The sequence below is a fragment of the Corvus hawaiiensis genome, chromosome 1 (assembly GCF_020740725.1).
Source record: "Corvus hawaiiensis isolate bCorHaw1 chromosome 1, bCorHaw1.pri.cur, whole genome shotgun sequence".
Classification (NCBI taxonomy): Eukaryota; Metazoa; Chordata; class Aves; order Passeriformes; family Corvidae; genus Corvus; species Corvus hawaiiensis.
The window spans coordinates 61,013,303-61,028,149 of NC_063213.1; the positions used below are offsets into that span (position 1 = coordinate 61,013,303).

Genomic DNA, 14,847 nt, shown 5'->3' on the forward strand with positions numbered 1-14,847 from the left:
AGCATTACAAGCCCCATTATCTTTCTCACCTTCTCATGCCACTAGTACCTGTACTTAGAGTCGGATACAGAAGAACTGCTGGAAAATAACTATGTACAACTGACTTGAACCAAACCAGGATCACAGGCCTGCACAACTTTAATTTATGAACCCTTTTATTTCCATCTTTGACTCATTAGTCCTGAGAAGAATGTTGACAGCTACAGCTACTGTCTTTTCAATCCCTACCAGTACAATTATTTATGTGGTGTCACCTAAGGAGCTGCTCACTGTGTTAGATTAAAAAAATCCCAAAGAAGAAATGGACAGCATGTAACCTGATATAGACATATTTCATGTTCCCTCTACAACCTGAGAGAAAGCAGTGGAGAACTACACCCTTAAAGAGAAGTCCTAAGAAAAAATAGAAATAGTTGGCATAAGGCTTTTACTCCTTCCTTCAGCCTATCACAGGACATCAGCCTTCCACACCCTTAACTAACCTGGCTACTTATTGTGGTGCAGGCTAGTCCATGCTTTGTCTTGGAGGGAAGAGAGAAAAGCAGAACCCAGCTTAAGAAAAACCAACAACCCATCTCTTGATTTTTACCAGAATTTGAATAATGACCACACAAGTTGTTGATCTGCAGCTGTACCAATGTGTGTTGAAACAGTGTCGGATGGAAAATGCAAGTGGGCCATTATCCATAGGCCCACATGCCCTGTTCCTAGAACTGCCTGTTTTGGGCCTGAATTAATTGTTAAGGAATATACAAGATTAGCAGCTACATTTCAAAGTCTTTTATTGCTCCTTGTTTCTCACTGCTCCCAATCTGGAAGTCATGCTTCACATGAGATGCAGGTATGCTTTTTGCTTTGGAAAATCTGTTCTCTGCAATTAAATAGGGCCTTAAAAATCCATTCAAGAAGCCACTCCTGGGGTGGATTTTTCTTTGATGTTTGAAGTCAGATTCCTAAATCTGCAGCTCAGAACCAGAATTATTGATCAATGCTGACTGCTGTCCTCCTTTAAGCCAAAAATTCTTTTCTCTGTAAGAAGGGCTATTAAGCAAAGCAGTATTTGACAGAAACATTTAAAACCAGAATGCCCAAAGAGTAAGTACATGTATGTGATACAGAAAACTAAAGGCACATACACGGGGTGGAGGTGAAACTGCTGTAGAAAGCATTTTGTTATTTTCCCTTGTGTTTCTCTCCTTTTGTGCAAGAGCATTAAAAATATCATTGCAGGTTTTTGGCACAAAATAATATAGAAATTAGCAAGTTTAGAAATTCTTGCAGTTTTCAGTAAGGGAGAACAAATACAAGGAAAGTGTCCAAAGTCCACCCTGTAACAACAGCAATCTCTTCATTCCTGCTGTTCCTACTGGTTTGTTAATGTGCCTCTGCTCAGCCCAAATGTTTCTCCTTTAAGGCTGGTCTTTATCTCCACTCTTCCAGCTGCTGGTTGGGATTTTTTCAAAACTGCAGGAACCTAGGCAAGAAACAGAATAGCCTGTGATTACATGAGAAACTGCTCTACATGTGGCAAAAGGAAATAAAGCCGCACAGAGGCCTGAACCTTGATTTTTCTCCCCTTGTTTTCAGAACAGTGTCTTTGCCATCTCCCTCCCTAGTATCCCTCCTCCAGTATCTTTGTCCAAGCCAGTCAGTATGTGCTGGACTTGGTTTTTGAGCTACACTTCAGGATATTCTAGCTAATTGTAGCCATAGTCAACAATCCACATCGAACTACTTCCATCTGCCTCTTAGTAGCAAAAGAGGGGAGGGAAAAACAGGAGTTAATCTGAGCCTCCCTTTGTCACTTGTAGCAACTTAACTTTTGACTCTACTGATACGTCTGCTATAAATACCACAGTGCAGAGCTGAGGTAGACAATACAGTTCCACAAGTCCAGGAAAGGGTAGTCAACAGGGAAAATGAACCATACATGCTCATCTGAATGGTCTCTTTGGAAATCTTCCTACAGCTCGGCCATCAACAACAGAGAGAACTGGTATGCATGTGAGAAACTGTAACAAACTTCACACTCAGAGTCAGGACATCACAACCATGGCATCATTCTCCAGAGAGATGTTACAGCTAGGGCTTGCCCTCGCTTAGCCCTGCTTACTCTTTTACAAGACAGGGACTACAGATCCAGAGTTAGTATGTGGGTGGGAGGACGAGGGCTGCTTCTACCATTAGCCTCAGCTTTCCTTGGGCTTCCAGGTGAAAGTAAATATTACACATCTCATGAAACAGCCTGCAGCTTCACTTCTGGCCAGTGCTGGGGCTCCCCACCTTATTTAATCCAGCTAGGGAGCACCTTCTCTGTCAAGGAGCAGAGCCTGAGCTGAATTCTGCCGTGCTTTGTGGCTTACCCCTCTAATCTATCTTACTTTCTGCCTTAGGAATGGACTGTACATGCAGAGTGTGAGGCAGGAGCCCCGGCCAGCCATACGTACGTGAGGAGGTAGCGGAGGCTCTAGGTGCCGCCCAAGGAAGGAAAGTAAGCGCCGCCAGATCAGACCACTTCCCAGAAACATAATCCCTGTCACCAGCCAAAATATCCTGGGGTCCTACTGACAGAACACTCCCATTAGTCATCCAACTATCACTCCAGAAAAGGGATTACCCAAAGATAATCTCTCACTCCCCACTGGTGTTTTCTTCCTTTATGGGAGGAAGCAGTAAACTCTCTACCATCAACAGCCAAGCCCTCCCTTGGCAAAAGGGCTGTTTCATAGCAAAGCATTTTATTTAGGACCACTGTACTGCATTCTGTTACTGTTCCATGCAGTTTTCTTTCCTTCACTGGGAAATTTGAAAATTCAACCCTTATATTTAATGGAGTTGAAAAGGAAGAAGTCTTTGCTTTGTTTGTTTGTTTTAAAGGTGGCATGTGCAATTTTGAAGTTGGACCCCCCAGTCTGTACCCCTTCCTCCCCAGTTTAGCTATAAACAATTACTGATAGTAGAGTACTTCCTCTGATGTGCTGGAAATAGCCTGGCTGCTTGCCAGATACCCTTGTATCTGGAAGACAAAGCTGCTCTTGTCAGAATAGATAATCATTAAAGAAACCTTATTACTACTTTATAGTCAACTACTTATACAACCAAAAATTTGTCTTCCCATTTCTTTTCCAAGGTCGTTAACACAGAAAAAAGGCTGCAACACTGTGCAGTTTGCCATTCAGTAATTTGATTAAAAAAGAAGTGACTGTATGAACACATAAATCACTGGAGCTTTGTCTATGGAAAGAATGAGGTTGTACCAAATATAAAATGTGCTATAAGAGCAGGACCCATATTTTATGATAAATGCAGCACTTGTTCCTTACCTCTTCAAGAGATGACTCCAAGTTCATACCAAATGCAACTCCTATGAGTCCAAAGAGAGAGACAGAGAAAGTCCCCATGGTCAGCTGCAAGTTCAGCCTCATCATCACATTACGGTGGCTAAAGAAGGGAGAAACATCTGTAAGGGGAACCCAAAAATTGATTTGCTGCCTAAATTCTTAAATTCCATATAGCAAGCACTAAAACCAAATAGTGAAAAAGTCATGCTGGAATTAGGTAAGCCTGTGACAAAGACCATGAAGTAACAGTACAAAGAGACTATCATTTTAACATTGCTACATCAGGACACCTCTAAAGGCAGCAGGTTCTGCTTAATCATCATCATCAGACTTTCCAGCATTGCTCACTTCTCAGAGGTGTATATACACAGAGTAACAGTAAATTTCTGCTTAAATTTGTGTCCTCTCACCACCACCTGGCTGAAATTTCTACGTCCATATTCACAATGGATGAAAAGTTATTGTTACCTTGCAAATTAATCCATTTTACAAAAAAATAGAGTTGTTAAATGCTGCAGACTATAAACTTGAGCCTGTTTGGGTGAATTCCATATTCAAGTCTTTCACAAAAAAGATTTTTGTGGTTTCCTGATGCAGCATCCATTAATTGCTTCTACAGGTAACTCCTCAGTGTAGAGGAGAAAACATATTAAACACCAACCTCAAAGAGAGAGTAGAATGTTCTTGCAAATGCAAGCTACAATTCTTTTTCAGTTAAGAAATCTGATTAAAAGTGAAAAATATAGCATACAGAGAAAAAGAGAAAACTTGCTCCCAAGTTATTAATTTCTGTATCACTCTACAGAGTAATAATTTAACTTGTACTGAAAACCTGAGTAGCCTAGCCAGACTCTGGCTAGCAATCTTTTCTGAACAGAATGTCTGCCTCTAAATTTGCAGACATTTCCTGTATTAAGCAGCTCCCCAGAAGGAGCTAGAAGCTGGGTTTCTCTGCCAGGGAAGTCTGACACCTAGCTTCAGAGGTACATACAAATCACACATACTAATTACACTATCTTCTTGCTTTGCTTTATCCAGTTCATGATAAGAAAAGCGCAATGCAGCTGTGACTACAAGTCCATTCAACCCTCACTAAGAATTCTCCAACTTTCGCTATGGGCAGATTTGAGAAAGTCTAGGTCATGAAAGTCTAAATTCCACTCAGCTTTTGATAATCTAATGGATGGTAGCTAACCTGTCCAGGTTGATAAAGATGATGCTTTCTGAGTCATCAATCAGTACTCTGAGTTCACGAGCTTCATTTAAAAGATCTTCTGCTTGTCTGTAATAATTCTCCAACAGCAGCTCCATTTCCTCTGCATGGTCAATCCCAGACGTACTCTCCTCACTGTGAGCAACAATTTGTATTTTCCTGGTTAGCTACATATTGTATAGAAGTATATTACTGATGTATTAAGGCACATAAGAGTTGTGGGGAACAAGAGTGCTGTTAGACACTACACCACAAAATCCAGTCTTTTTGGTGAGGAACTTCCATCAGTTCCAATAGCATAAAATAAAAGAAATATTTTTATATTTATCAGCACCTCAGCATAGGCAGTCAATTATTTTAAGTAGAGCAGGTAACATTTGATGTGCTCAAAGGATGCACAACTCCACAAATCTTAAGTTTTTCAGATATTACAAAGTTAAAAAGTTATAGACATTTGATATTATATATTATTAGTTACTATAAAATGCTAAATATTTTGTCTGGAGATGCCTAACTTTTTGGTGCCCTCAAGTGGTGAGAGCTGGTAACAGTGCAGTCAAAAACACCCAAGAATAAAACATAACCGAAAGTCAACACACAAACAATTACACAGTGATGGAGATGGTTTAGGTGTATATTAAAATGGTTTAGTCATAAAGCATTTGAGCTATACACAGCAATTACTGAAAAGCATTTTGGGATCATGAAGCAGCCAAAGAGAGACCATCTGTTGAAAGATGCTCCTCTCTTAAGTGAAGTCTATCTGAGAGACTTTGATCTTACTTCATAGTGCTACTGCTGGCACAGCAGCCTTCCTCTGAAACACACATTTCTGGCATTGTGTAGATGAAACCTGAGGCACCTGAGGTCCACAAGAGCTTGGAAACTAAGCAGCAAAGCCTGGAAGATTTTTCATAATTTTTTGTTTTGTGGTATGATCTCATTTCGCTAGAGACTGATATTTTTAATGAATCTTCTCCTGGCATTACTGACTGCTAAAAGAACCTCTGTAAAATGGTTTTCCAAGAAAATAAGCTGTCTGTCTTACAAACCAACTCATGTAAGCTCCCTGAGGACCTTTAATAGAGCACCTAGTTTCTCTCTTCTGGGGCAGAAACTCTGTGTTAGCCAACCTGATTTGAAAGCCCTCCAGACCTTGAGGTTTTCACTGCATGGAGATGAGCTGCAGACTTGAAAGCCTTAGAGCACTATCTGCTGTATTACAGATTCAGCTGAAGGTCATATTTGATGACTATCTTTACGTTTACATAGCTCCTCGGGGGATATACAAAATAAAGACAGCCACAAAGACATGAAAGTAGCTGCCACTGGATGTGCTTTCATTAACTAGATTCCATTTGCCTCAGTCTTCCGCATTCTGACGTTTCCTCACACAAAGTTAAGAGGTCTGCCTCATCTTTCTAGGCTAAGCTCACCGTTCTGCTGCTAAGATCTCTGATGGTACCTATCTGTCTCACTGGGTTCCTCCACATCCTTTCAGGCTTCCCGAGTTCATCAAGTACCACGTATCAGTTGCATCAGTCCTGGAGCAAAAAAGAGCTGATCACACATGGCCAGCCTGCCTGCCATGTGTTAACACAAATGTGTTGTCATGGCTGGTGTTTCCCGGTGTGCCTCGTGCACAGACTGCCTCACTGCATCCAGCAGCACAGTTCCAGCACTCTTCACACAACCTCCCACTACACACAACATCAACCCCACTGCAACAGTGTCTGAAAGAAGGGATGCCTGTGGGTTTCTCTTGACACGAGCATAAGGTGACATTGGGATCTTTCCTAGATGTCCCCTACACACTGTCTACCATGAGACAACAAAGGCTTTGCCAGCAGACTGTATTAAGTCTAAAGGAAGGCTGTGAGCAAAACCAGGAAAAAGACCAACTGCTGGCTCAGGAGCAGCTGGAATTTAGAGCTACCTCTGATACTGCTCCAGAAGATGCATTAGAAATGCAAACCATGTCCCACTTCTGGAACACTGTGTTTCTGCTGCACATTTAGATGAAGGTCTGCAGGGCAAGACTTCAAACCCACACTACTGTGTGAACAGTACTAATATGTACATGCAATGCAGTTAGGCAAAAGTATTATTCAGCAACTTCACAAAGTACCCTGGGAGGTAGCTTCTGTTATCTTCTTATACATAAAACACATCTCTATGCCCAAGATTTAAATACAATTCAGCCCAAAACATATTTGGAAATTGTATATATTATCCCTCAGTTTTTCAGTTTTTATTAAGGTGACCAGTGCTGCTGTTGCTGTGTGCTGTCTTTCACCAGAACCCCAGAGTGTAATAGGATTGTTTCTGCACGTACATCTCCTGGAATGCCTTTCTTCAGGTGCACAAGATTGCTCAAGGGCTTCTTTCCTTCAGGTACTGCTGGTAAGCAAAAAGCTAGGAGCAAAGTGTTCAGAACACTTCTAGTAAAGGAAGTATGGTATCTGACCTATTAAAGACAAGCTTTAAAACCTGCCTCTGGTTTTTATTTTGGTGAAACTGAGGAAAATGCTCCCAGAATGTGTTGATTTATATTGAAAAATAACACTTTGTTTTCCTGCCATCCCACTTCCACTTCATCACACGGTAGATGAGCCAGCCTGTTATGTCAAGAACTATTTGTAACTGTGTAACAATGGAGTTCCTCTCCAAAATGGCAACTACTATGGTTTCTGAAGCAGCAAGCATTAGGGCTTAAAAAAAATTAGAAAGACTTTTTCTTTCTGCTTTTTAGCAGTAAGCATCCAGTTTAGTGTTCAAGTTCTCCTCAAACAAAATACACTGTTAAAAAAATGTATGTGGTTTCAAAATATACATACAATACTTGTGGATCAGTCCATTTAGACAGACAGAGTTCTTCTATTACTTCTTCTTCATCTAAGATCTCCAAAATTGTTTCTTTGAAAACTTTAACATCTGTTTCCAGTTCTGACAAGCTGAAGGAAGAACAGGCAAAAGGTCAAGTAATCCCCAGTGGCACCAGCACCTAAAGGTCATCTCTACATGAGTTTGCGAGCCAGCATCCTCGCCAGACGGAGTGGCTGGGGAAGACTTCCTTGAGGGGTTGTAAGAGCTCCTTCAAAACATGCTCTGCAAGCCACATACTTAGCTGTGGCAGTGATCTGACTGGGGACCAGGGAGGTACAGACACACACTAAAAGGCATCCAGAAGTGTTTCTGGATGTATTTATACAGAAAGCCAGAAAAACAAGCACTCTTTGAGCATGTAGCAAGTGCATGTTTGCACTGCTGTATCAGAGAGACCAATACATGAAGGGAGCACTGTATTAGTAACCTCAAGCACAGATTTACATAGATGTACATTAAGGGGAACATTTCCACACTGTTTGATTCTCTTAGGTATTATTTCGTTCTGTCAGATGCTATTTAAGAAGCACAACAGTATTTCTGACTATTCAGAATTTATCTTCCTTTTTCCGCATATCACTAGGTAACTCATACACCGATTTTTACATTTCCAAGTAAGATGCACAACCCAGCATTACAGTAATCTAGGAAATTAATACCAAATACCATTTTTCAACATTTTAATGCATGCCATTTTCTGTGGTCTTCACAGCTTAGTTACCTCTTGCCATTTTGCAGGAGAATGTGTAGTTTACTCCTATCCACAGATAAAAGCTTGGGGTCCACTAGAGCTTCCAGTGTCTCAAGGATCTGAGGCTGCAAAGTGTTAAGTCTTCCCTGCAGTTTGCTGATCTAGATAACAACATGATCCTTCATAAGAATTAAAATAATTCATTTAGAATGATTTGGGCAACTGACTCCTGTCTCTCAACAGAGAATTCACAGTAATAGGTAGTTAATATAACCTGCTTTCCAGTGCCTGGGAAATACTTCTATATGGATACCACATAAACATAAAGCCAGTGCAAAACACAGTATTTAATAAAAAGTGAACTGAAGCCCAGTGACAACCACACCAATAAGGCTGATAAAACTAAAACACTATTGTCTAGAAACGTTATATTAGAATTAGCAAGCACAGATTTCTTATGATAGCTAGAAATTTGTCTGACTCCTGGTCACGAGGCCAAAACCTCAGCACTTCTGTGTGATTTTCATTTCAGCTACAACATGTCTCTAGAAAATAATTCTGACTTGTTTTTTAATTATCCAAATGATGGTGAAGCCATCATATCCAAAAGCACTTTACTGGAAAGGGAATGAAAACACACATACACACAACACTGTAAGAAACTAAAGCAACAAGAGTCAAAACAAAAAGAGAGAAAGTGCAGAATACATTTAAAAGTATGTGCATGTAAATGCCCTTTACTATGTAGCAAGAACTTCCCAAACATTTTGAAAAAAATGAGATAGCTCACCCAGTACTGCAGGATTGCTTCTATGGCTCGGAATTCAAAGGGCAGGGAATATGTGACTAGTTGACCTTCCCCAGCCAGCTGAGATGCTAGTTCATTGAGGAGCCAGTGTTCCAGACTTAAATTACGATAATCTAGTATCAGAAGAAACTCTGGTGTTATGACAGCCTTCAAGAACTGAAAAAGACAGTACATATAAGGAGTCTGAAAAAAAAAAAAAAATCGCTCAAGATTTCTCATAACTCTGTTGCCCATTTGATGATTTGGGCTTTGATAAAACCAATCTTCAAATGTCATTTCAGGTGGGAAAATAACAAAATCTCATGCTACCTACAAAGAGGCTCAGACACAGCACTGTGCCAGGGATTGAGCAGAGGCTCCTCACAAGCCTTTACTTCTGCGACAATGTTAGCAATGTTTCTCTTGTGCTCAACCAGGAAAATGGTCACTAATGTGTACAGTTGGTGAACTTGCACTCTGATTGCTAGGCAGAGCTCCAAAGACACATTTACTGCTGGACTGCATGTCACAGAAAGCTGCTGTTAGAACTGTGCAAGAAAATCAAAGTGCAAGGATGAGACAGGTTTATACTCAGCTACAGAGAAACCATTACCTCCATTCTCATGATGATCCTGTTGTTCCTGGTTGCAATGCTCATCACATGTTGAAATCTTAGATCTCGAGCTTGAAGACCCAACTCCTGGTACAATTCTGTTTTCTTCTTTTCTATGATGAAAATATTTTTAGATGAAGACATTTAGAGGACAAGCATACATGTTCTGAAATCACATCTTAGAGTGTTACCAAGTCTCACAACAAAAAAACCCAGCTGTGCTATCTTTAAAGGTTTTCTTCCCATTGACTCCTCAATCTAAGTTATTTTCTACGAAGTTTAAAAGACTGTATCTTGAATGAAAAATTCTAGATGTAAGTGAAAAAGTTGGCCATGACAATTAACTTCACATCAGAAACAAGTGACTCCTTTGAGAAAGCACATGTAATCCTACACTAACAGATGAGGCAGGGAAAGTAGCATGCTGGTCAAAAAGAAAAAAGGCAAAGCAAAAATTACATTCCTGTGAGAGATGGCAATACATTATGTTCAAAATATTGCTTAAAAATATACAAAAACTGTAACAATAAAGATTCTATGAAGGCCCAATGGAAGGCAGCAAAACTGAGGAAATGTTGCAACATCCCAAATAAACACAGTGAAGTATCCAAAACATGATTTTTTAACCCACATAGATTTCCAATTGGGCTTTTCTGTATTGGACAAGGAAAAAGTCAAACAAACCCCACACAAAACTACAATGAAAACTTACCAAAATAGGTAGTATTTCCCTCTTTGTCGAACTTCATCTGGAGAAATGGAAAAAAATATATTTTTTTCACAGAACCACTATAAAACAATAAATCAATTTCTAAAATTATTGGCACTTCCCTAAAACCCAAATGGAAAACACATTATGAAGAAAAAGCACCTTTTTATGCCCTCTATTCACACTTCATCCCCATTAAGCAAAATAATTGCATGAAATGGCCACATTTCACTGTTTGTGACCAGTGTCATCTGCGTGACCATGCTCCTACACAAACCTTGTTAAGGTGATTTACAGAGGATCAGACTTAGAACAGACAAATATTTCTGTTGGAAGAGACCTACAATCAGAGATCAGAGTCTAGCTGCTTGACCACTTCAGGGCTGACCAAAAGTTAAAGCCTGGTACTAAGGATGCTGTCCAAATGCTCCAAACGCTGACAGGCTTGGGACATCGACCACCTCTCCGGAAAGCCTGTTCCACAGTCTGACTACCTCCTTGGTAAAGAATTGCTTCCTAATGTCCAGTCTAAACCTCCCCTGGCACAGCTTTGAGCTATTCCCACGCATCCTATTACTGGATCTCTTGGAGAGGAGACCAGCAAGGCATCTTATATCTGTGATTAAAAATTCAGCTATTTGCTCTGGAACACGCTGAAAAATCTACAAATAAAACTTAAAAAGTAAAGAGTTCCATGGATTGTGCGTGAGGCCTTGTGCCCACGTCAAGTACTGCAAAGACATGCTATTTAGCTTGTAGCCTGCACCCAAATACTTCTTGTCTTCGTATCTGTCAATCATATTATTCATTTAACACTTGTATTTCCTAGTTAAATTATTTTCGTGGAAAGACTGACATGTCTGGATTAATGAAAAAGTTTATTGTTTGGCTCATAAACAATGTAGCTTAATCCTACATTACTGGCTTTTAAACTGACTTTCAGTGAATTAAGCCTACCTAAGCATGCATTCCAGTAGAGCTGCAGTGGAGGTTACATGGCACCTTGTTGCAGAATGACTGCTTTTCGTTATCAACAAGGAGACCTCACCTTCCTTCACTGGCACTAATAATGTGATTTTTCACTAGATATATATATTTAAAGGAAAATTATGATGCGCAAACCAAGCAGCTTGCAAACAGCTTTCAGTCTCCTTTAACACGACAGCATAGAGAGAGCTTGTTTTTCACCAAATTCTATGTTTGCTTAGAAGTGCAGCTACCAAGACACAGGACTAATATTCCTAAAAGGTATTAGTAAGCCTTGGCAAACTAAGAAGGAACTTCTGATTGCAGCACTTCCAAGAGTTGACCTGCCTTCACAATTACAGCCAGAGAACTTCCAGCAGATGCTGGGCCTTAGAAAGCATCTTCATCAACGCTATGTACTGTTAACTGGTCCTCATATCAGAGTACCTTAGACCAACGATTTAGAACTAGGGATGTTCTCCGAGACACAAATCCATCCGCTTTTATGATGCCTTAAGATTTAAGGAACGCCCCCCCCCCCCAAAAAAAAAAACCCAAGAAAGCAAGCAACCCCCCAAACAAACAAAAACCCAAACAAACAACCCCCCCACCCAAAACCAAACAAAACAAAAAAAAAACCCAAAAAAACCAAAAAGAAAAAAAAGCCGGGGGAAAGCACCATCATCTTGCACCAGCTGCCCTCGCTGGTGAAAATGCCTGCAGGTACTTACCACTGCAAAAACAGGAGACACGCTGGCTAGGGTGGCTTGGGAGGTCTCAGTGGGGGCATGTTGGTAAAATTTACCTGCGGGAAGAGAACACAGCTCTACTTGCAGCACACCGGCCTTGGCCTTGAGCTGCGCGGAGCCCCGCTCTCAGGCACCGGCACACGCGCCAGGCAGCGTCGGTCACGACAAGGCCCCGCCGAACCCGACACCTCCCGGCCCGGCCCAGCCCGGCGCCGCTCCCAGCGCAGCTGCCCCCGCCCGGCTCTCCCGGAGCCCGACTCGACGCAGCGCGGCCGCGCCGCTCACCCGCCCAGCGCAGCCCGCGGGCGCCCGCCGGCACCGCCGCGGGCCAGTGCCAGGCGCGGCCCGGCGGCAGCCCCGGGGCGGCCCGCGGGCGGGACCCTGCGCCCGCCGCGCCCGCCCAGCCGCGGGCCGCGCAGCAGCAGCAGCCGCCGCCCAGGGCGCGGGGGAGCAGCGCGGCCCCGCGCAGCATCGACCCCGCTCGGCCCCTCGGCCCGGCACCGCTCCCGGCGCGCAGCCGCGGCGAGGGAGGAGGAGCCCGCGGGGTGACGGGAGAGGAGGAGCCCGGCGCCGTGACGGGGAGCCCCGGCGCAGCTTGGGAGCAGCGCGGCCTTAGCGGCGGCGGCAGAAGGGCGGGTCTGGGCCGCGCCGGCTGCGGGCGGAGCCGGTGGCGGAGTGGCGGGTCCTGTGACCCGCGTCTGTATTTCTAAACTATCTGAGGTAACTCAGTGGTGCCCTGAAAGTTCATAGTCATTGTTTTATACGTGCACAAAGACATGATCCTTCTCTCCACCTTCTTACCCAGCCTGTGTTAACCCTACTGGCATTAACTGGATTTTGTACCTGATGATTTGTGAGAATGGGAAAAAATACCAAGAACCCCTTGAAGCTCACCTGCGCTCCTCTAATGAGGTAGGTCCGAATTGAAAATCCAATTAAATGGATAACTCCTCCCAAAGATACAAGTGTTCTTAAAATCCCAGCTCCAGCAGTGCTCATAACGTGAGCACACCTTACTGTGGCTGCGATTTTCCCTGCCGCATTCGGCCACTTCCTGATGATTTTCCTTCTAAAATTCGGGTTTTTTTCCCAAGTGAAGTACAATTTTGTCCCCAGCAAACATCTTGTAATAAAATTTGCTTGCCCTAGTTCTGTATTTAAGATAGAGACAACCTGGGTAGTTGAGATGTAAAAGTTTCATTAGCAGTATACCAGCTCCCACTATCATATATTCTTTTTAAACTGCAGGTTTCATGCGCAAAAGGATATCCCTGCCGGGGATATGCTTCCTTTGGCTGGTTCGGCTGAAGTCTAAATCGGCCTGGAGGCAAAGGCCATGTCCAAATCCTGCAGCAGGACATGTTATCAGAATGTACTTAGAGTAGTCATTAGTCCTTAGTGGGGAAATAAAAAAGGAAGTGATTAATGAAATGATCCATACAGTGTGGCTGCTCCAAGAGGAAGACACAAATCCAAACACTGGTCTGAGTTTTGAAGACAAGAGGGTCACCAAACAGGATGAAAGAAACTTACCCAACACCAATTTGATGTGAATAAGGAGACGCTTCTTTATTTCAGTGCAGAGGACACATGGGATTACTCCTCCAAACGTGTTCCACTTAGTAAACAAAATCCATCAATTTTATATACTTTTTCTGCCAAGTCATTGTTACATAAGTTGTTTTACATACTATGCATAATACGTCTGCTCTGCTTAAATTTAACCTTTGCAATAATTGGTTTTGCTAGTTATATAACTTCATTAATATTTCTACCCTAAGACAATCATTGGTCATCTCTACTGAGCTCTACTGATTGGAATCCTTGACATTCAAATTAAGATGGGAAGTGTAGGGGGTTTCTGAGCAGCATAACTGGTGTGCATGATGATCTCCATAGCTTCTTGAACAAAATACAAAAAATCCAGTAACTTCTTGGTTACACTTCTATGGTTGCATGTTTTAAACACAGCACTCCTAATATTGCTATACCTTGTATTTTACAATTTCCTACTTGTAATCATAAATAACTTTTATATGATTAAATCAATTATTTTATTAGAATATTTTTAACTGTCCTTTCCTTTCCTGCACCACAACCTGTGCATTTGTATGTTTTGTGTGTGCATACATACATTAATATACATAGATGAGCCTTTGTTCAAAGAGGATTGACATGCACAAAATCAGAAGGATGGTTACTCACACCTTGCATAAAGATGAATGACCTCACAAGGAAGTAATTCAATGAAAAAGTTCCTCAGGAGTTATGGACAGCAATGATATGTAGACTGAAGCCATCAGAGGTGTAGGAACCCAGAGTGCCAAGAATATTTCTCTGCCTGTTTTTAAGGGTTCTTACCCCCCTGAACAACACTGTTTTAGCCTCCAACCTTGGAAAAAATTACCAACGGTCAGACAGGAACTAGAAAATACAATGGTGTGAATTAGGTGATAGACTACTATGTAAGATTGTCACAGGGTGAAAAATTTACAGGTTTTGGGCTTCTCTTTGTAGTAAATAGATAAGAGTAAAAAATATCAAAATGGAGGATGGTTGTTGTTCTCTAAACCTTCTCCTTCTTCTACTACTCCATGTTCTGCAGTAAAAGTAGTTGGAATGATTGGATAGAGAATTCCGCAGTTCCTGCCCGTGTTACTGAATAATTGGTAGGAAAGTGAAAATAATATATGTTTTTAGTAACCATTGGTTAAATTACCTTTAAAAGGCTGTGTAAATCTTGATACTTAGAGACTCCACTCCTGCTTTTCTATGCTCTGTGCTGTACCTGGGTCACGCTAGTGGCTCTGTTCCTCTGATAAGACTTAATAAACAACTATCCAGTGGCATTGAAACTCAAGGAAAAGTCTCAGTTTATCCTTGAAACTCCTT

At 41.9% G+C, this 14,847-nt stretch overlaps 1 protein-coding gene and 1 long non-coding RNA gene across 2 annotated transcripts; one reads left to right on the forward strand and one right to left on the reverse strand.

Annotated features, from left to right (window-relative positions):
• Positions 1-765: 765 nt before the first annotated feature.
• On the reverse strand, positions 766-12,427 carry MRS2 (magnesium transporter MRS2). Its single transcript, XM_048321369.1, has 11 exons — positions 12,241-12,427; positions 11,938-12,011; positions 10,244-10,280; positions 9,532-9,644; positions 8,922-9,095; positions 8,162-8,292; positions 7,392-7,508; positions 4,537-4,689; positions 3,324-3,441; positions 2,448-2,561; positions 766-1,474 (listed from the first exon to the last, which is right to left on the reverse strand). Exons 1-11 carry the CDS (start codon positions 12,425-12,427, stop codon positions 1,364-1,366), a joined length of 1,329 nt encoding a protein of 442 aa, XP_048177326.1. The 3' UTR covers positions 766-1,363.
• Positions 12,428-12,531: 104 nt separating this feature from the next.
• On the forward strand, positions 12,532-14,020 carry LOC125335226. Its single transcript, XR_007207386.1, has 3 exons — positions 12,532-12,675; positions 12,761-12,867; positions 13,204-14,020. It is a non-coding gene; the product is annotated as an uncharacterized LOC125335226 (long non-coding RNA).
• Positions 14,021-14,847: the final 827 nt, after the last annotated feature.

Excerpts from the sequence above, each read along its gene's own strand:
- MRS2 (XM_048321369.1), bottom strand. The coding sequence starts at position 12,427 with ATGCTGCGCGGGGCCGCGCTGCTCCCCCGCGCCCTGGGCGGCGGCTGC. Across the intron at positions 8,293-8,921 it reads AAGCAATCCTGCAGTACTGG|ATCAGCAAACTGCAGGGAAG; the intron begins GTGAGCTATCTC and ends GTTGTTATCTAG. Across the intron at positions 7,509-8,161 it reads CTCCTGCAAAATGGCAAGAG|CTTGTCAGAACTGGAAACAG; the intron begins GTAACTAAGCTG and ends TTCTTCCTTCAG.